This window comes from Aspergillus brasiliensis (assembly GCF_001889945.1).
Source record: "Aspergillus brasiliensis CBS 101740 unplaced genomic scaffold ASPBRscaffold_19, whole genome shotgun sequence".
Lineage (NCBI taxonomy): Eukaryota > Fungi > Ascomycota > Eurotiomycetes > Eurotiales > Aspergillaceae > Aspergillus > Aspergillus brasiliensis.
Window position 1 is genome coordinate 28,347 of NW_027137460.1, and position 21,253 is coordinate 49,599.

At 47.6% G+C, this 21,253-nt stretch overlaps 5 protein-coding genes and 1 non-coding gene across 6 annotated transcripts; 1 reads left to right on the forward strand and 5 right to left on the reverse strand.

Annotated features, from left to right (window-relative positions):
* Nucleotides 1-171: 171 nt before the first annotated feature.
* On the reverse strand, nucleotides 172-1,935 carry ASPBRDRAFT_137500 (cytochrome P450; the record flags this gene model as incomplete). The annotated part of the gene is made up of 4 exons (XM_067618904.1): nucleotides 172-243; nucleotides 320-1,378; nucleotides 1,428-1,625; nucleotides 1,690-1,935. 4 exons carry the CDS (start codon nucleotides 1,933-1,935, stop codon nucleotides 172-174), a joined length of 1,575 nt encoding a protein of 524 aa, XP_067473895.1.
* Nucleotides 1,936-2,949: 1,014 nt separating this feature from the next.
* Nucleotides 2,950-5,182, reverse strand: ASPBRDRAFT_137315 (CAMK family serine/threonine-protein kinase; the record flags this gene model as incomplete). The annotated part of the gene is made up of 6 exons (XM_067618881.1): nucleotides 2,950-3,587; nucleotides 3,638-3,654; nucleotides 3,713-3,843; nucleotides 3,908-4,500; nucleotides 4,554-5,079; nucleotides 5,141-5,182. 6 exons carry the CDS (start codon nucleotides 5,180-5,182, stop codon nucleotides 2,950-2,952), a joined length of 1,947 nt encoding a protein of 648 aa, XP_067473896.1.
* Nucleotides 5,183-6,454: 1,272 nt separating this feature from the next.
* On the forward strand, nucleotides 6,455-12,911 carry stt4 (1-phosphatidylinositol 4-kinase STT4; the record flags this gene model as incomplete). The annotated part of the gene is made up of 11 exons (XM_067623272.1): nucleotides 6,455-6,462; nucleotides 6,514-6,697; nucleotides 6,758-9,466; nucleotides 9,521-9,629; nucleotides 9,698-9,835; nucleotides 9,889-10,249; nucleotides 10,308-10,679; nucleotides 10,735-10,990; nucleotides 11,063-11,266; nucleotides 11,317-11,604; nucleotides 11,658-12,911. 11 exons carry the CDS (start codon nucleotides 6,455-6,457, stop codon nucleotides 12,909-12,911), a joined length of 5,883 nt encoding a protein of 1,960 aa, XP_067473897.1.
* A 1,363-nt stretch (nucleotides 12,912-14,274) lies between these two features.
* Nucleotides 14,275-14,386, reverse strand: ASPBRDRAFT_t259. The gene has a single exon. It is a non-coding gene; the product is annotated as a tRNA-Met (tRNA).
* A 796-nt stretch (nucleotides 14,387-15,182) lies between these two features.
* On the reverse strand, nucleotides 15,183-16,022 carry ASPBRDRAFT_200656 (uncharacterized protein; the record flags this gene model as incomplete). The annotated part of the gene is made up of 1 exon (XM_067621463.1): nucleotides 15,183-16,022. The coding sequence occupies one exon, from the start codon at nucleotides 16,020-16,022 to the stop codon at nucleotides 15,183-15,185; it is 840 nt and encodes a 279-aa protein (XP_067473898.1).
* Nucleotides 16,023-18,230: 2,208 nt separating this feature from the next.
* On the reverse strand, nucleotides 18,231-20,313 carry ASPBRDRAFT_200657 (putative YT521-B-like splicing factor; the record flags this gene model as incomplete). The annotated part of the gene is made up of 4 exons (XM_067621464.1): nucleotides 18,231-18,749; nucleotides 18,815-19,368; nucleotides 19,434-20,156; nucleotides 20,190-20,313. The coding sequence occupies 4 exons, from the start codon at nucleotides 20,311-20,313 to the stop codon at nucleotides 18,231-18,233; spliced, it is 1,920 nt and encodes a 639-aa protein (XP_067473899.1).
* Between the last annotated feature and the right edge of the window lie 940 nt (nucleotides 20,314-21,253).

The following is a 21,253-nucleotide window of genomic DNA, read 5'->3' on the forward strand; positions in this document are numbered from 1 at the left end:
CAAGCAATCATTACATGAGACGAAACCAGTAAACAAAGCCCGAAAACAGGAATAAGGAGAAAAAGAAAGATAATTCCATGAAATGACCATTTGAGTCATTTCCGTCGTATTACATGGGAGTTTAAAATGCAATCACCGAACGCGGTATTCTATGCAGTAACAGGCAGGCTATCATGATTTAATGGTGGCAGCGCGCTTCTCAAATTGAATGACAGACTTGCCAGCAGGCTTAGAGAAGAGAGACTAGAATTGGTCAGCCTTGTCAATCGTAGCTAAAAAAGGGTCGACGCATTGTCGGGTTGGGAAGGGTGTTGCTTACCGAGTAGTCTGTTTCCGGGATATCCTTGACGTTCGGCAGGTTGCGGAACTTGAATAGCCTCACCAAAGCCGCAGTAATCGCACCAAGTTGCACATAGGCGAATTGTTCACCAATGCATCTGTGACGTCCTGCACCGAATGGTAGGTAGGGGCTATTGGTGCCTTTGCTGACAAGGCCATATCCATAATCAATTTGGTCTTCTTCATCCGCATTGGTTGCAACAGTCTCATCCCAACGATGAGGATCCCATTTGAGGGGGTTGGGGAAATATTCCTCCGATCTTGCAGTAACACCAGGAGACGAAAGGACATTGTGACTGGTTGGGATGACATATGGCGTGCCATCCACAGGCATCGGGTTTTTGACTGCGCGAATGATCGAATGAATCGGCGCGTGAATCCGCAGTGTCTCTTTGATGACTTTAGCGTGCAAGTCAAGCTTCTGCAAGTCATCATAAGTAAGAGGTGGAAGATCTGACCCAAGCACACGGATCTGTTCGGCATATAACTCCTCCATGATTTGTGGATTTTTCGCAAGGTGTAAGACTATCCATGAAGCTGTTGACGATGAAGAATGCTGGCCAGCCATGAGTAGGGCGATCATCATGTGTGCGATTTCCTCGTCTGGAACCGGGGTGCCATCCTTGTATGTGCATGACATAAGGTTCCAGACCATATCCTCAGAATCCTTCTTGTTTCCACCCATCCGGCGTTCCTTGACAATCTCCATATAAGTTTCTGTCATCTTTTTCTGTGCAGCATCACGTTTCCGGTTGTGGGGAAGTGGTGCCCAGGGGAGCATAAAGTTGATAGGAGCGAACCCCATGTCAAGATCATGGTATAATTCGGCGAAAGTGGAATCGAATCGGCTCCGAACTTCCTTCCCTTGAAGAGAACGTGATGCAGTGTAAATGGTGATTTCGGCGATGGTCTTGCAGACGTCAAAAACGCCAGTTGATCCTTTGAAAGCCGCGGAATGCTTGACAAAATCATCTACCTCGTCGGTGATCAAGCGAACGTATGAACGTAGGGCGTCTGATGTGAGACCAAATTTGACGAACTACCATTGTTAGTACAAGTGCCATTACTCTCTCCACACTGAAGCTTACCTTCTTCTGCTCCATAAGTTTGGCATTGGGACAATCATACACCACGTTACGCCCAAAGACAGGGGTTGTAAGCGGGGAGTAGACTTCTTCAGCACAGACATCACGTAGCTTTCCGTTAAGAATAAAATCATTGCCCCTGGTTCCCAGGTAAACTGTCGTTTTCTTGCCGAGGAGGATGAATGTGAAGATATCGCCGTACTGTAGGTAGATTCGAGTCAGCAAGAAAACAAGAGATCAATAATCTCAGAATATCAGCCTGTACCTTCGCTCGACAGTCAAAGAAGAATTTATAGGGTTCCATGCCATAGCTAATAGTGCTACCTATGAATGGAAACCAGTGAAACACCAGAGGGGGCTCATTGGGGTTCTTGAAGCACAACTGTCCCAGGACATTGAGAATGACAGATACGGCCAACAGGGATAACAGGCCGACCCCCAAAAGTACTAGGACTGACGTATTCGAGCAGCGCTCGCAGAGGCTGTCGAGAACGACCGCGAGCAAGCCCATGTTGGGACGACAGCGGGAACAAAATGACCGGAGTGGACCGATTGGAGTGAGTTTGTTACGTTCACAAGGAAAAGTGACTCGAGCAGAGACACCTTCCTAGCCCTCGGCGTGGAAGCGCGACGGATGCCTGTGTGGATTGCTTGCAATGGCGCAGGAAAATGCACTTTGGGAAGGAACAAGCAAGAAAGAAAAATGGCAGCACGCCACTTGCCAGTAAGTGAGCGCCCTTAGTAAAGTACTAGTACTAGTAGCCTCGACCCGCTCACGGATTCTTGGTGGGCGTACCAGCCTGAAGTCTGAACGGCTCCACGCCCGCGGCTCTCCTAGCAGGAACTGGAAAGTCGAAAGTCTGAAAGTCTGAAAGTACCCAGCCGTTCCTTGGAGTGGATCCAGACCCGTTTCTGCCCCTGGTACGGAGTACATAGCCGTATAATACGAAATACGCATTTCGCTACCCAGATACTCCTATTTTAGTTAGAAGCTACTGGTATTAACTAGTAGGTCCTGCCTGCATACAGAACAAGCAGGATTGCTTGTCTTTTGAGGAAACTTTCCTTGCAGCAGTAGCAGATTGGTCATCATCTCTTTTTTTTTTTTTTTTGTTTTCCTTGGTTATTTTCGATTCAGCGTGCGGGAATCATTGTAAAAGTACCCATTGCATGATATTGGGCGGCTGTACTCGGCATAAGTACTGAAATTCCGAAGGGTCTGGAAGTGCCCCTGACTACGAATCGAAAGCTAGTAACTTTACGAAGCGGAAGCTTTGGTCTATGTATCTATGTTGTAGACAGTCTACTTAGGCCGTTTTTACTCTAAGTATTAGAATGTTCATTAGAGTAGACTTGACTCTTGCCTATGCCCTAGAGTAATCGTGAAGCACGCTAACATCACCCAGCCATGGAAACGCGCAATCCCCCAGTAATACACCCAACGAGAACTTGGCTTCTGCCACAGTCCATGTAAAGTTGGTATGATGGCTTCAGGGGATCTCCAGTTGTACAAGGCTGCCCTTCCTCATTTACGCCCATTGTTCGCTTTGTCATCGAACAAAACCGGATCACCTTGTTCTCCGAGGTTGACGAAGTTATTCGGGGCACTTATTCCAATAGAAGATACTTCATGCTCTCGTGCATTCTTTGCTGGATGGTTGTGAATACGTTTCCCAGCGTCGTTCTTGCGGTAAACTTTGACAGGTGCACCACTTTTCTGCTCATGTTCACTGTAGCAAACATCATTGATATTGCTGAGAAGTGTTCTTTCGCGCGCTAGCTTTCTTTTCGAAAAGTCCAACTTCCCCAAGGCCCCAGTCAGGCCGTCTGTGCTGTCGGAAACACTAGGCTGCTTTCCTGTAATCCATGGGTGCTCTAAGCATTCATCAACTGTGATTCGGTCGTCGTCATTAACTGTGAGCATTCGGTCTATCAGATCCAATGCCAAATCACCCACGGTGTCCCAATACGGGGACGGATAGTCGAAGCTCCCTTTTTGTATCTGCTGTGCTAAAGTGTACGGGTGTTCAGGTGTGTATAGTTCGTCAGAAAATGGGGGAAATCCGCAAAGGCATATGTATAAAACGACTCCGAGAGACCAGACATCCACAGCTTTTGTGTATTTCCGATAGCGCCGCTCACGCAATATTTCTGGCGCGACATCTACATAATTAGTATCATCGTTCCGGCTTTCGAGTGAATAGAAAACTCACAGGTTGGTGTACCACATCTTACAAACAATGATTGGTCAGCAATAGTACCAAAAAATTTTGGAGGACATGCCATACAGTGTAGTAGTAAATGAGTCTTCCCCGATAATCTTGGCTAATCCAAAATCACCAAGTTTCACTGTTAAGTCCTTGTTCGCAACAAGAATGTTTTCAGGTTTGATGTCACGGTGAATGATACCTCGGTCGTGCTAACACATCGTCTTAATTTTCTTTGTCAAGAGAAAGTAAGGGCAAGGGAGTTGTAGAGCATACCAGATATTTAAGCCCTTCAAATAATTGGATAAAGATGCAACGAGTCTCACTTTCCGAGAATTTCTGCCGGGTGATAATCAAGTTGAACAATTCGCCTTCCGGAGCGAGTTCCAAGACAAGATAAACGCCGTCGCTCTCGTCGAATGTATCTCTAAGGCAAAGCAGATTTGGATGACTGACGCCCTTCAAGATACCAATTTCCTGGTGTAGAACATCATTCTGGGAGCGCTGCGAATCGCCAGGACGTTTTTCAAATACTTTAACGGCATACTGAGTCCCCGTAGATCGTTCTACGCAAAGGTAGACTGTGGCGAAATGGCCTTTCCCAAGTTGTTGAAGAAGCCTAAATTGTTGACGGAAACGATTGGTGTCTCTTGTCCGAGGATATCTGAACACAAAACGGGCTTGATCTAAAATAGTGACCTCATCACCATCTTCAAGTTCACGGTGTTTGTTTTGGCCCACCATTGCATCATTGACAAAAGTACCGTTAGTGGAAAGATCCTGGAGAAAAGCGACAGCATCGCCTTTCCTATTTTCCGAAAATAACAAAGCATGTCGATTCGACACGGTAGGTATGTTAATCACCAGGTCTAGTAAGCTTCGTTAACTGTTTGTGTTTGAGAAACATGGCCTGGATACCTACCACATTCATTGTGTCGGCCTATTAGGTAGCCGCTGGGTGACAGAGAATCCTTCTGTTTAGGAACAGATCCCGCACTATCTTTCGCGGCTCCTTTCTTGGAGTTAGTCGTAGATTCTGCGGATTTGCGCTCCTCGCAACCTCCGCGTTTCCTCAATACCAGAGGACGGCGGACCTTATCATCAAGCGGAAGGAGGTATCCCCAGACTCCCTCTGCAGCTTCATCTTCGACCTCATCGGCAAATGCTCTAGGGGGGTAAACGAACTGAGAAAGGGCTTGGGTATCGCTAGGAGATGAACTAGCTTGCGGGAGTTCGGAGTTCGAAGGTGTCCGCCGATGTGAAATTCGAACAGGCTCCTCTGGTATAGCAGTCGTCTCCTTTTCGATGTCCGTGGCAGTCGAATCTCGTTGGGTCAGGGGTGTAGGCAAGTAGGACTGATCGTCTAGAGCTTGTGCTTTGCTTTGGGAACCATTTCTCTCGGAGCGTCGTGGCTTTTTGAGATCTTGCGATTCATTATCAGCGGTGGCCTACATGTTTACGCCACCGTCAGTCCAATTAGTCATAAGGGGATCGATGGCAATGACATACTCTGCCACGCTTGAGGGAGCTTTTCTCATTCTGTGGTGCCATTGTATTGCCTGTTCACATCCTATCAAACCCCAACAGTCCCGAAATCAGCTTGTCTTTCACACCTTAGAACTCAAGAATGGCAGATCAACCAGAGTATAAGCACTTGATAAATCCCCTGTTCCCTCCTATACCTCGAGAGTTGGAGATTTGCTCAAGTGTAGAAGTCGAGAGGTATGAATGATCACTGGAAAGATACGGGTGAGCAGACCAAAGGGGCAGGAAGAGAACGCGAAGAAATTATTTCACTAGCAAGAACCTAGATGGGCTAATGCGAAAGAGGGGGAAAGCGATCTATTGTTAAACAATCAAATCAAGGCTGCAGTGTACATAGAAGTCGGTCACAAACAACCTTAAGCGCGTGGTACCTCAGCTCCAGTAGGCCATGGGAAGGTCGAGCCAAGCTCACCCTACGACTTCGGTCGTCATTTACCTATACTACTCCTGTCACCGCTTTCGACCCAACCACCCTCACATCAAATACATATGGATTACATTGAGGATAATAGACGTGCAGAGTCAGAGGTAGATAATTTGAGTTGAGCATGCATGCAACATAAGGGGACTCTTAAATTCCGTTTTAACCCACAGGCCCAAAACGCCTATTATCGGGTATTGTAGCCCATAGTGTTGTGCTCCGTCGTTGGTCCTCAATAGTTTAGTTACGGAGTAGCTAATGAGAAGATGCCGACTTTGGCATTGCACGACTTAAGTAACTCTGAAGTTGAGTACCAGCTATAATTGCAGAGTGATCAAACAACATACTATTTTCTATATGCGTGTACAAGCTTACAGAGACATGGAGACATAAATTAAGCAGAGAAGGCCAATAGTGGTCCTAATAATGAATGCTGCTTAGAACCATAACCCACCGTTTGCAACTGGATACGAATCAAAGATTACTTCGATTTCTCGCAGGCCCTGAAGTCGCCGGAGAAAGCACCGTGCTTCTCTCAGAGAATTCAATAACAAGGATAATAATAAGTTAATTATACAATAAAAATGAAGACTCGAATGAAAGACGGAGATGCCAAGACACCAGAGAAGCGTTGAGGCCCAAGTGTCTGCTGTACCGAGGTTCTCCGTGCGGGAACCAGCTCCCCGTAATTCGACTAGTACGGAACACTAACACATAACCTCCTATCAGGGGCTCCCTGCTAACTTGGGCAATTGACAATAGCTACATGCTAGGTGTTCTGGAAAAAGAAGACAGTCTATTCATCACCACGCGTATCAAAACGTGATAAAGGCTACTAGGTGGATTCGTCTGGCACTATGGATGGGTAGGTCAACTGCAAGTCTCCTGGGAAGAATTTGTGCTGATGGGAATGTAGCCCCTCGACTATTAGAGCTTCGGCTCTGAATAGGCTTGCGGCATTAGCAGTCAAGGGAGCAGAATGCGGCAGCGATTCAGACATCGCACGACTCGCCCAGCAGTCACTATGCCCCGTTCACCCATCGAACGATACCCTTAACGGTATCTTGCAAACCCAAGCTCCTACATCGCGGGTGCCTATGGTTTGTTAGCTCCTTCTCTTAGTCCAGCTTTGTAGGTGGCTTCCAGGCTGACCCCTTCAGGGTATAAGAGAGCTAGATGTGCTTGTTTCTCTATGTAAAGCGTCTCCTTCAGTGACCAGAATCGAGCATGCTTCGAAACTAGCATCACTTCTATCTCAATACCTTCCGGAATCGCATAGCCAACTTTTTCGTCCTTCACCCTTTCTTCACAATGTGAAACCTTCGCCCTGGGAGAGTCTTACTTATAATCTCACGCTGGCTCTCCTCTCCCTGGGTTCGAGTCATCCACCGCTGCGTAGTATCGTGGCTGGTGCTTTCAATGAGTATCTGAGGAATTGCACCGAAGCTATCAAAGCAGTTGCACCACTCCATCACTACCAAACGGAATCAAACGGTCGGGATGCCGAACATGATTCAATCAGCGTGTTATCGATATCCGCCTCTCTTGTGGGCTTCCTCGGAGCTTCGTCTGCACTCTCTTCGTTCTGGACTCCTAGCGAGAAGCTGCAGTTAGCCAACAATTTGCGATCGATGCTCTGCGAGCGATTTTTGGTAGCCGTGGAGACAGCCTCGTCTATCGTACGGAATGGAAGCATGCCCAATTATCTGCTTAGGGAGTGGAGAAAGTACACTCGCCGTTATGATGCTGATGGGCGTCCTCTAGGGGCTATGCTACTTCAGGAAGGATTCATCAGGTTCCTCAAATCATGTGTCACACGAGTGGTCGACATCGATGGCACACCAGGTGTTGAGTTTTCACATGATATATTGCTTAACTTGGGCACCGCTAGAAGTTCTGACGACGCTGAGATCGCTCTTACCGATCGGGTGGCAGCCATCATCGCTGATGAGATCCAGCTCTTAGAAGATGGCTCGGATTATCTGCAACTTGGCTCCCCCTGGAAGCAACGGATTGCTTTTTCCATGAAAGCTTTAGCTTTACTCGGATACCTAAACTGTATCATTCTGTGTGAAGATACGACGAACAAGGAAGATTTTGTCTCATGGCTGGAGGACACACTTATGGATCCAAACCAGATGGCTCATGCTGATTTAGCAACAGCGGTTCTGGAAAGCATGGCAGTTATTTCTCGAGTTTCCGTAGCAATCGCATCCTCGGGAAGCCGTTCTCTGTTGAGATTCATCGTCGAGGGAGGTGCACCGACCGGTACCACCGGTTCCGTTGCAGGAAAATGTCTTGCACATGTTCTCGGTGGCCTTTCTCAAGATGCTGTTATCACCACACTCTACTCCCTAGGGAATGTTCTTAGCTCTGGATCAGGCACTGACAAGTCGTATCAAAGCCACATGCTTGGGGATCATTCCGCTCAAGGAAATACATCTCTCCCCTTTCCAACGACCAGAACTGGCAGCGTGGTTTCCTTTTCAGCTGATATCGAAGCAAATAATCTTTCATACAAAAACGTCGTCCGAGCTATTGTGCAAATTGCAACCAGCTGCAATGACGAGAAAATAAGTGCTTTGGCACAGTCCATGTTGTTACAGAAAATCGGGAAGGTGAATGCTACTATTGATGCTTTCATTATTACGGAAACGGCTGCGATATCATTGAGTACCGGGCAAGCCGAGTTTCAGCTCCTGCTCAAGTTTTATGATCGAGCATATCGTGATGGCATTTCCAAGGGCTATAACAGTGTTACGGATGCTGTCAAGAGCGCATTGGCATATCTATCTATCACGTTGAAGAGAGAATCGCCATTGTACGGTGTATACCTGGTTCACTTACTGGAAAATGTCGTAAACAAGGGTGATGCTACCGACCTCGAAAATGAGAGGCAGAAGGAGCTTGCTCTTGCAGCTGACGAAATTAGCCCTCTTCTGAGGCCTTTGGCTTTACTCGTGTCGTCTGGCAGGGGACAGCACGAGAATGCGGATACTATTACGTCTTATGATCAGGATGTCTCTGCTCTGTTCCGGGATGCATGGTTCAATATCGCGGTACATGGAATATCCATGCATTCGCCTGTTGGGCAAGACCATTTCGAGGAGCTGCGCTTACTCGCCAAACACTCTCCACCTCTTGTCTCCGAAGATCGTATGGAGGCGACGGAAAGCGATGTTGAGCTGAACACAATCCTCAGGCGAGGGTTGGGCTCACAGCGCTTCCAAGAGCAGAAGCGAAATCTCCTTGCTGAACTCCCTGGTCATGAGGCCGAAATAAAGCGATTAAGCTACTCGCAAGTTGTTTTCCTCAATGCTACAATCTTGGTTGAAAAGCTCCGTGCGTTGTCCGGAAAATGTACCGGGTTTCTTGATTACTTCCGCGACCCCGCCATAGCTACTACAGAAATGGCTAGCTGTATGAGTGCGATTGCAGAGAAAGTAGTAGCCAGTTACCTTTCGCTGACGATGTCCGGAAAGTCTGAGGACTTCTCTGTTGCCTATTTGTCAAGAGAGCTAGCTGCCTTCTTCATCGCTTGCAGCCATCGTGTTGAAAGGGTACAAAACGTCGCTGTGCTCTGCGCTAACAAGATAATTAATGAATGTCCATCAGCCCTCTGTGAGAAGCACTCTCTTTTCGCCTTACTCGAGCTTTTGACCGTTATGTGGCGTTCATGTCTAGAAGGAGAACTCGATGAGTTTGAGTGGAATCCTTCATTTACTTCACCCACAGGAATGGTAAGGGCTGATCTACCCGACAACTACAACTTCAGGAAAAGAACATTAGATGTTCTGCTTGAACGATCCAAGACATGGGTAGCGGCCGCCCTGGATATTGCACCCTTGGATGTAAAAGGCCTGCTTCAGGTATGACATTCTATTATCTTAAGCCTTGGAAAGCGACTTACACAACTCATAAAGACATATCTATCCCTTTCGGACGAGCATGCCGGATATGGCAACATTCTGTTGGGACGCTCTTTCGCGCTTGAGATGGGATCGCTTATCCCGAGCAGTGACCAACGTCTTGGTAAGACAACGTTATCCAATCCTCAACTAAGCTACTGTTGTCATTCTGATGTCTCTATGTTCTTCCAGGCTCAATGGACAGCCACGGCCTGAACAAAATAAATGTTGCTTCCGACTTCATTTCTCAGTACTCCACACGTCAGAACTACAGGACTTTGTATACACAAAGTGCTAGTGGCTCAAGGCCAGGCATTAGCGGGCTTAGTGGTTGGTAATATCTCGACTTATTTGCGTTTGAGTTGCTAATATATGGTAATCAGCTCACAAGATGCTTCCCGAGTCTTTTCTGTCTGTGAATAGAGTTATGGAGGACACGCTGTACCAAATTTACGCACAACTGAAGCTAGGAGAAGTTGTCTCCATTGCCGCGGTTCGTGATGCCCTACGGCAGGCCGCGGGCCTCCTGTGCAGTGATAACGACCCTTCTGCCTCCATTGCTCAGTACTTAGTCCAGATACCCTTTGAGATATTTTCAAAGGAGTCGATGGACATCGGTATATCCCTCTGGCTCGGAGTAATGCATGAGAATCCGAGAGTGGAATCCAAAATCTTGATAGAGGTTATCGGGTCTTGGGAGAAGTCAATACAGCGCCGAAAAGGGCTATTTGACCTAACCTGCAAGTAAGCAAAGATCCACTACTAGCACACTCTGAATCAATGCTAACTCGGTGAGATGTAGCTACGTTGATCCAATGTTCAGCAAGATCGAACTACTCCCCAGCGACAAAGCCCTAATGGCTAAAAATCAACAAGACTCCCAGGGCATCCTAACACCTCATTTCCAGCTTCTGCAGTTCTTCGAAAGCCATTTTGCTGCTGTTCGGCTCGCAAATTTCCAGGTTAAGTCACTTTTCGGCCGTCTTGTCGATAAGTCAAGTGTGGGGCTGTTACATGCCAGTGGTCATCCCTTGGCCAGGGAACTACATTTTCGTATTGTCTTGTTCAGTCTAAGGGTATTGAAGGACTCCCGGTTACCAGACCGGAATCTTGAGTGGAAGCTCAAAGACCAGATTTTGTCCGCTGCTTTGACTTGGTTTAGACATCCACCCAGGTACGTTTTATATATTTACTAGTTCCGATTCCATGCTAAGCATGATGATATCTAGATGGTCGTTCGGTGGAAACCGGCTACAGATCAAGGCCGAAGATAGAATCCTTGGCGACGTTTCTTCCGCTCTCGTAGATGTGGCTGGAGTTAGTGGCCACAGTCGCAGCTCCTCCAAGACGCTTCAGGCAAGACAGGAGCTTCTTCAGATTCTTCTGGAGGATGAAAGGTCACGCCTTAGGGTCTGGCTTTACCCGTTGGAGCCAGACAGGAAACATAACATGGCACAGTCAGCCGCAGTCAGAGGTTTTACAGAGGTATGTTTCCTTGTGGAAGAGCATACTGTTCTATGCTGTGATAGATCCGGTTGTGTCTAACAACTCGACCAGGATGCAACAAATCTACTACGCCTGGCGTGGTCCGAAGCCCCAGGGTTGGCAATACATCTTTCCACCCGCTTTCCGTCTACAAAGTTGAAAAACGACATCCGGTGGTTAATACTCAACTTTCCGGACAAGGCTATCGATGAGCCAAGTGCCCTTGAGATACTTTTTGGGTCTGCTCTTCCTGCCGACGTCCACAGCCAGTTGAAGGTATGTCGGTCGTCGTTTATCTATTCTTAATTCTGGACTGATGAGGATAGTTCCTCCTATACTGGGCCCCTGTCAACCCCGCCGAAGCCCTGACCTATTTTCTGCCCAGCTATGGGAACCATCCGTTCATACTGCAGTATGCGATGAAAGCCCTTGAGAGCCATTCAGTCGATGTTCGCTTCTACTTCGTACCACAGTTGGTCCAGGCTTTACGATACGATGCGCTGGGCTATGTTGAAAGATATATCATGGAGACAGCTAAGCTGTCTCAACTTTTTGCGCACCAAGTTATATGGAATATGAAAGCCAACTCCTACAAAGATGAAGACTCGCAGATCGTAAGTGTTACCGAGTGCTGTCTGTCAAAGAAAGTACTAACGAGTAACAATAGCCGGACCCTCTCAAGCCAACACTGGACAAATTCATGGATGCTTTGATTTCAAGCTTCACGGACGAGGAGCGTGAGTTTTATGAGAGAGAGTTTTCCTTCTTCAATGAAATCACGGGCATATCCGGTAAGCTTCGACCCTACATCAAAAGAAGCAAAGCAGAGAAAAAGGAGAAGATCGAAGAAGAACTCCGTAAGATCAAGGTGGAAGTCGGTGTATACCTTCCGAGCAATCCCGACGGTGTTGTTGTGGGAATCGATCGCAAGTCCGGCAAACCGCTCCAGAGCCATGCGAAGGCACCATATATGGCGACGTTTAGAATTCAGAAAACAAGAGCAGGGTCAGATGATGACAAAACCAAGCAAAAAGCCGGTGATGCACGACCTCCTAATGGGAATCAAGAGACCTATGAAGTATGGCAGTCAGCGATTTTCAAGGTTGGTGATGACTGCCGCCAGGACATGTTAGCCTTGCAAATGATTGCTGCTTTTCGGGGCATCTTCGCTAGTGTTGGGCTTGATGTTTGGGTATTCCCATATCGAGTTACTTCGACGGCGCCGGGTTGTGGTGTTATTGACGTGCTTCCGAATTCGATCTCGCGCGACATGCTTGGCCGTGAGGCAGTCAATGGTCTGTATGACTATTTCATTTCCAAGTATGGAGGGGAGGAATCAATACGGTTTCAGGAAGCACGCACAAATTTCGTTAAGAGCATGGCCGCTTATTCTGTCATCTCCTATCTCCTACAGTTCAAAGACCGGCATAACGGGAACATCATGGTTGATGATGCTGGTCACATCATCCATATTGATTTCGGGTTCTGTTTTGATATTGCACCAGGAGGTGTGCGGTTCGAACGTGCTCCCTTCAAGTTGACATCTGAGATGGTTGCTGTGATGAGCGGTACTCACCATACGCACTCCCATGCGGGTAGCGGCTCGGGAAGTGGACTTGGTTCCCATAGCCCTACGAGCACGCAGCCTTACAAATGGTTCGAATCACTGGTTGTTAAGGCATTCCTTGCTTCGCGTCCGTACAGTTCTAAGCTGTCGCACATCGTGTCATTGATGCTCGACAGCGGTCTTCCCTGCTTCAAGCCCGACACGTTGAAGAACTTCCGCGATCGATTTGTACTTGACAAAACCGAGAGAGAAGCAGCTGAGTACATGCGTGAGCTCGTCCGCAAGTCGTACATGAGTGTTTCAACGAAGGGATACGACCAATTCCAGCTTTTGACCAATGGCATTCCCTATTAAACGTCAAATGCTTCGTCTATCCGTGGAGTGCGGTGAGTGTGAGGCTTTGCTTTCGTGTCACGGCGCTCCTTTCCATGTTGTTGTTCGTTTTGTTTGACTTTCCGTCTGCGCTTGAGAGTATCCGCTATGCATAAGTCGTGTCGCTCTTTTTGTTCAACCCTTTCTCAATACAAGCATTCAGTCTCGTTGCAGTTACTCTCTTTCTCAATCAAGGGACAGACGTGTATCAAATCCAGTTAAGGAATAGAAATACACCTAGCACCTCATAGCCCTGACAACAATCTGCATAGCATGCTTCCAATTGCATGACCGAGTACTAATAGTGGCTCCTTATGCTCCTGATATTTGATAGGCATATATGTGACCCATTCAATGCTTCATTGGAGGGACTGCACTAATTTAATTTCGTTCTGATGCGCAAGTACTAATTACACTAGACCAGAACCGCAGCTGTGGAGTCGTCCATCACTCGTTATGCAAGCAAGTAATCCTCCTCATAGTAAATCTCAGTCCCGTGGTAGACAGATAGACGTGTGTGTATAGTAAGCATGGACAAGACCCCACCTTCGTATGCACTAAACGTATATACATGGGCGACTCGGAATTCACATCCTGCTAGAAAGAAACCAGGCTACTCGCAATAGATAACTGCAGGGTCATTGATAGCTCATACGGCTTGAACGTGTCCTTTTGCGATTCTTTTCGACTTCCGAGGAAGATGTAAAAGAGGAATAAAAGGAAATAATAAATAATTTGACGAATCGTTCGCTATAGCCAACCATAATACATAATACACTTGACTGGATTTTCTGTCTGTTTGCCTGCTACGTATTAGGTCTTTACGTACGGTTTTTCTTGCCTTCTTTCCCGCTGTCCTCTTTCGTATGTATAGTTAGAGGCACTCTAGTAGTGGTCATGTATCCGACCTTAGAAGTTATTAGTAACTCTAGATTTCGGCTGACGAACTATATAAATATATAACTAGTGAAGTGGCGCAGTAGACGGCCCAGCAACTTGCGAGTGATTATCTTGAGACAGGCACGTATATACCACGCACTACTACCCAGAGTCATACACCAGAGGTGTCGACAACATCGTTCAATCAGACATTCACAATGTCAAATCAGATAACTAGTTACTTATCTATCCTTCATACTAAGGAAGTTGGGTATCATGGATATAAACATGCACCGCTACTCTCTTTATATGTATTCATACACTTTTCATGAGTACCTGAGCCACACCGACTTTGACAAGAGATATATATACAGAAGAACAAAAGACATTCAGGGATGAACACTTGTCCCAAAAATAAACATACCAAGTGCGAGGGAGGGATAAAAATAAAAAAAAAATGCTCGTGTGTCCCCAGGGAGGATCGAACTCCCGGCCTTGGGATTTCCTGAAGGTTGAGGCCTTCAAGTCATACATTTGTTCGTATGAGACCCACGTGATAACCACTACACCATGGAGACATGTGTTGATGGAAGCCTGGCAAAAATAGTGCATAATAAGCCTAAGCTTAGGCGTCTCTGCCATAGCAAGACGATATTTCTGGACAACCGCATGTATAAGTGCTGCTGTACTAGCAGACTTGAAAACTCACATGTACACGGTGATCGATACAATGATATATTGTTATTGTAAAGAGAGTCAGGCTCCTGTTCGAGATTCGAATGCTCCCGGGATATGAATCAGTATTCATTCAAAGTAACTGGCAGTATCACATAGCAGGCAATTTGGGGGGCCAAGGATAAGAATCATAAGTGGGTCTGACCAGCAGGGCCCAGAGTAAATCATGTCATAGATGGAGAGAAGATCACGAAATCATCCGCAGGCGTACGGTGATGCAGAGACAAAGAAAGCCATGTAAAGGTGTGTGCTAGAGTAAACATTCGACAGAAGTTGTAGATCATGTCAATATTCATGCAAAAGTAGGAAAATTTTCTTCTTTCCCCCCCCCCAGTGAGCGAGCGACCCATAAGACAGCGGTCGTGGGTGAAGCTGTTCCGATAGATCAACCTTAATGTTTTTCTTTTACTTTTTTCCGCACCAAGATCTCTCGCCTGAACTGTCTCTTCTTGTTTTCTAAGAGACCTCACGGCCTCTCAGTACCCTTCCTGGAAAGGGTAGGGCATGAAAAAAAGGCAAAAATCAAACGCACATAGTGAAAAAGATGACATAGAACGAGCAAAAGGAAGGAGAAAGACGACAAATGGAAACCAGCAGACAGTAAAAAGATGGATTTAACCAGAAAGCCAGCCTTCATTCCTAGTCCATGAAATCACCCCGAAGGATCTTTTCTTGGAAGAAGTCAGGCTTATTCTGCTTGGGCTGTTTTGGCATTTCCCGAGCTGGTTGTTCCATTGACGCGATTGACGCAGCCCTCTGGTGATGATTCTGATGGCCCATATTGACCGCATGCTGGCTTTGAGGTGAATTGGGCGACACGACGCCCAAAGACGGCGCTCGCTCGGCCCGGGTCCGTAAGGCCTCAGACCAGTTGAAGCCTTCGCCTACTTGTCGCCAAGACGCGTTAGAACTATCGTTCTGGGGAAAGGCTTTGTATGTACTTGCAACAGTTGAGTTTGTGGGGCTAGGAGCTGAGGGGGGGCTGGCTAACGACGAAGTTCGCCGCCCTCCAGCCACCTGGGATGCAGAAGAGGGATATCTACCATTGCCAATGCTTCCTCCACGGGCATCACGCAATGCCTGTGCACCAAAGGAAAGACGTCGAGTGAAAGGAGAGCTAGGAGTGGCGTTGGGAGGTCCATTTTCGTTGTCTTCCACAACGGCTTCCTCTAGGTTTGCGGAATTGGATCCCACGGAACTGGAGACACTGCCATGTCGAATGTGTCGAGGTCCAAAGGGAGAAGTTTGGGTTGGTGAGCCAGAAAGTCCCAACGTGGTGATCGACAGCCGTCGTCCCTGATTTGGCTGAGCGCCAGCGACTGCGTTGGCCATGGAGCCAGATGGGGCACCGGCAGTTCCTTGACTCCCAGATCTTGAAAGGTAATCCGAAAAGGAAATCCCGGATGCCAGAGATGCTCGACGCTGGCGGGATGACGGGGGTGGCACGGAAATGGGAGATGTTGAACGGTCGTTGGACATGGTCACAGATGGGTTGTCGATGGTCCCAGGATATTTAACAAAAGCACAAGCCCACGGATAGAAGGAAGAGTAGATGGAGGATGACAGGTAGCCAAGTATAGGGCGAGTAGAATATATAGTTTCCCCAGGCAAGGGTACAACTGGGTGGGATGGTAAATGGATGTATCGAAATTAGAGTTACTATGTATGAAGAATAGACTGAAATTGGAAGAGATATTGATGAACCTTTCAGCTCAATACCAGGACTTATGACGTCAACCGGGTAGCCGCTTCGATAGGAAGAGTAACGGAAGAGGTAGCCAGAACAACCCCCATTAAGAACCTAGATGAAGGTACCGGCGGATGTCAGTAAGGGAGGAGATATTCAACAGGAGAACCCAAATATTGGGACCTTCCATGTGGCGGTGGCGATATTGATGTAGAAGTGGAAACGGCTGAGGGTGCATCTTGTTCACGTAGGAACCGCAAATGAGAAGCAAAAAAAGCAGAGAACCAGAAACCAGCCTTCGATTGCAATGGAACCTTGCTTGCAAGGGAGGATACACACAGAGAGGGCCAGAAACAGCACCAGTGAGAGATGAATGATGGATTCACTACCGGCTCTAATGGGCTAAGCCAACTTACTGGAAGTATGTAGACACCCAATGTCCCTTCCAATACCTAATACATAGGATGGTAGTGGTAGGGTAGGTCGCTAGAACAGTGAGGATTATATGTGTTGGATTTCTTTGGATAAGACGGAGGGGAAGCTTCGTGAGGGAGTGATGGAGTAGGGAGGGTAGTCAGTAAGCTTTAAAGCAGCCGTGGCTCGTGAAGGGAAGCAGAAGAGGGAGAAAAGGGAAAAAAAAGGAAAAGCCAGGCCGTAGCCGGCAGGGAACTTGAGGAAGAACAAGCTGAGAAACGGTGGTGAGAAAGAAGAGAAGAAGGGGGGAGGGGAACGATTCCACTAGAAAGAAAGGAATGAGGAGGGCCTTTAAAACAACCACTAAAGCTGGGGATGGGGATAGGAAGAGAGAAGGAAAAGGAATGAAAGCTTGGGGAGGTTTACCCCACAAAAACGCCTCGATTGACTCTTGACCGTGGGCCAGAACGGGTCTAGCCTTCTTGGGCTGGGTGCAGCTGAACGGTGAACCAGACAGGACGATCCGGGGTCGATGATTTCATGAGTCGTCTCCTTCGAAAATACGAAGCTTCATTCAGTAACTAGTAGCTCTCCTATGTGCGAGTGGTCCGCTCTCTTACACATTTGAGGTCTTCCCACTTCCGCCCAGACGTGCGGTAAAGATAAAAAACCCGAAGGAGGAACTATTTATCACTTGGAGTATTCTTTCTGGTCACATCCATCCATACTGTTGGATGACTGCTGATGTCCTTGAGTAACTATCTCCTCTCGTTAGTTAATTAGCTAGGAGGCAAGGGAAGGATTGCGGCAATGCCTGGTATGCATGGTATGTCAAAAGTACATACCTTACATACCATTGTTACCGCGAAGACGAACCGGTATGTTACAGGTATTCACAGTAGCATATCCGAAGTGTGTGTGTGATATTATCATCTGCAGCATGAGTAACTATCCCTCATATGGACTATGAACCTGCCACAAGTTACTGGGTTCGAATCACCTAACCCCTTGATAGAAACCTTACAACTGAAGGAAAAGAACATCTGTTTCAGTCTCGCCTTTATTAGAGCGGCGAAATGCTGTTGATTCATATCGAGCCAGACAGTAAGTTAGCATGCTCATAGAAATATGTCACGTGTCAAGTCCATAGGTGTATTTCAAACTATGTTCATTGTTTTTCTAACGTAGTATATGGCTTTCTATGTAGGTATGGCGTAGATAAGGTACGTATACTGTCTTACCTCGGCCCGGATGATTGAGGAGTTTTTTCGTGTACCTCTGGTCGTTGGCCAGTCCTCAGGATGTATGTTTTTCCTATTCGGAAGATCAGAGGGCGAGTGGCCCTAAATGCAGACATACCCCAGGTGAAGCATGTCCACGTTTGACACGCCCCCAGTGAGATGGGAAGGTTCCTCGGGGTAGTACCAATTGAGGCTGCAACAGTATGGCGCCGGACGATTCGTTTTTCAGCATCCTGAAACCATCTGTTCCGCAACCCCCTCAATTTTCTTGCTCTCTGCCCCTTTCTCTTCGCCTATTCAGCTGAACCCCTTCTTCGCTGTATCCATAATCCTTCTCCCGTTTGCCTAGTCTTGAGGCTGGGAGTGGAATAACTGCAAAAGTTTCCACCCCACCTCCGGCTCGATCTCCGTACCGTCGCGAGCGATCTTCACTTCTCGATTCGAGTTCCAGGGATTCCGCAAACCTCTCGTACGATGGAATGGAACTCGTGTAGTCGAGAGCCATCGAATCCTAAACGGCTTTCCAATCAATTGTGTCCCGGTATCGGTAGAATCTTCCGCCTTTTCATGAATAACCTTCTCCTTCTCCTTCTCCTTGCTCACGCCGCTCTCATCCTCTGAGGTTTCAGCCTCCCAAAATATAGTCCCCCGCGCACAGTCGTTGATTATCCGTCCGTTAGGTGCAGTGGATGTTGCTGGAGTGGGCGTCACGTCTAAAGTCTCGGGTTCAGGGGGGTTGTCGACCCTCGAGGGCATCTCCGATGCCAAACTCTCATCATCTTGTATCGGCGACATCATACGGGCGTATCCATAATATTCACCTGACTTGTTGGCGGAAAAGATGAGATAGACATCATCAGCATTCTGTTGGGGTTGTTAGCGAATTACTCTTCTCTAGCGATAAGAGAATTAGCGGGCGTAAAGCTGACCTCGTAAGCCTGATTTAGCTGCTTCTCGTTATGAGTTTGAGTGGCCCAGATGTTGTTCTGTCGACTGAGTTCGAGGTCATCAACACTTAAGCTTTTGACTATAAAGTATCTGCTAGGGACTCGGGTGTGCGGAATGCCGCTTTCCATCGCATTTTCCTCAAGCACAGTGTCGGATGACTTGGCTTCTCCATCTTGATATGTAGTAGGGGTAGAAGATCCCATAGGTTCAACATTAGACCCCGGAGAAACAGCCCCCTGGCGTAGCCGACATACAAGACGTGCTCCATGGAATCTCGAATCGTTGAACCTTGACAATGCCGCCGCACAAGCGCTCTCCGTTTTGTAATTGATAAACGCACAGTTACTCTTAGAGATGAGGAAGACGCTCTCCAGTTCCTTTGTGGCGTTCTGAGAAAAGTAGTCTTTCAGGTCAACAATATTGGTACCGGGGGGAAGATTGCCAACCCACAGTGCATGCCCGGATTGCTTTGGCTTCCGCGGTGGCCCCCTTGGAGCACTTGACGCAGTGGCATTAGATGAATGCAATCCTGAGTCTGGTACATCGGAGACATGTCAAAAACACGTAATTCGCTTCTCGCATGTTCAGGACCAGACTTACCGGCCGAGAAAGTTTGAACGGGGAGAGACTTCATAGGAGTTGATCCATCCACGATGGTCTTAGAGACATCATATTCCAGATCCAGACGCCGTTGCCTATTTTCTTTCCCCAGACCGGATGCCGATTTGGTTTTTGGGCCTAATGTGTTCCGAGACTGATTGCGTGGTTGCACTTGCACTGAAGATGAGGTAGTCGGAGGACCGGGGCCGTGCCCAAGAGCTGCCGTGTATGCGGTCTGGGTGTAATAGTTTGGTCCATATCCAGTTGCGTGGCCGGGTAAATGAACATTCATGTGAGCGGTTGAATGCGGCCCCAAAGACTGATAACCCGCGGCACCAGGAGGCAGAAGAGGCTCCTCGGGTTGCTGCTGAAGATAAGGCGTGTAGACCTGATTGAAGGGACCGCTGAATGCCATATTCGGATTCATTGGTGGCCCTGGAAATGACGACATTGGTGGCATTGCGTATACAATGCCATGTGGGTGAGCCGTTGGAACAAAGGGTTGCTGAATATGATGCTGCTCATAAAGGATAGAATGACTCTGATACCCAGGCAAGGTGGACCTCATGTCTCGCATGTCAAGGGACGAGGGCGCCCCTCCACGTGCGGCCTGTGCCATCTGGGCCTGTGTTTTGGGATGGTGTTGTTCAAAATCCGATCGAGGGGCTTCGGGGGAAGTTAAAGTTGTCGACACTGAGCGAAATTTCAGTTCTACCAAGGGCTCTACAGAGCGATTAGTCCGGGTAAAAAACATACCTGATTGTGGAGGAGGCTCCTCTACTTCATGCGACTTATTGATTGCTTGTGGTTTGGCTCCGTTCGGACCCCCCTGCGTTGAATCTGGGAGAGCCGAAGGAGCGTCGCCATTGGGATATGTCATGATAGATATAAACCAACGATAACTCAGTACAGGAAGACTCTTCGATACGATTAGCTGGGTCATTTCGAATATACCTAGGGAGTTCCGAAGCCTAGAAAAGGCTTCTCGCGAAAAGCTGGTGAGACAACTTACCTTGCCCCAACCCGTGGGTTCAAACACGCTCTGGAAATCGTGGGCAACAATTCCGCTGCTAAGCGATGTGATGTGCCTAATGTATGTCCATACAGGTTAAAATCTTGACGGTGCCATATCAAAAATGAGTTACTTCCACGAAAATTCCAGACAGGGTGATTTTGCAAAGAACGACGAGGATGTAGGAACGAAAAAAAGCCAACAAGCGAAGGGGAAAAAAGATGGTCTGAGGCTGCGGTAAAAAAAAAAAAAACCAAAAATAAAAAAGCCACAAACGACAAGAAGGATCAATAAGAGGGTGAAAAAGTTCCCGAAGACTGGGTCGCGTAAGAGGGTATGAACAAGTGAAGTTACTGACTTGTACAGGCAAGAACGAAGTAGAATATGACGTGGAATCTACACAAGAACCAATAGAAGAAGGTGAAGTGTGATGCAGAGGGCATGTAGAGTGAAGAAGAGGAACTCCTAGACAGTTATAATAGGATGAGCGAGCACACCAAATCACAAGGGAGGCACCGTCTGACATCTGGGTGCTAAACCGTCGGGTCCTTTTTGGGGGGAACTGCAGTTGCAAGACTTGAGTGAAAGAAGACACGGAGCCACTCTGTAAAAGATGCACGCACGAATCGCCACGCTGCCTTAAAAAGAGGGTGGAGAACGAATCAAGTGTGGAAAGAATAATAAACGGGACAATTGGGTATCAGAGCCATAAAAAAAGGGGAGGGGTATAGGCGGCTACGCGCACAGAGGCACAGTGCAGGACCACGGCCAGGAAATAATATCCATAGGCTAGGGCAGGAATAAGACA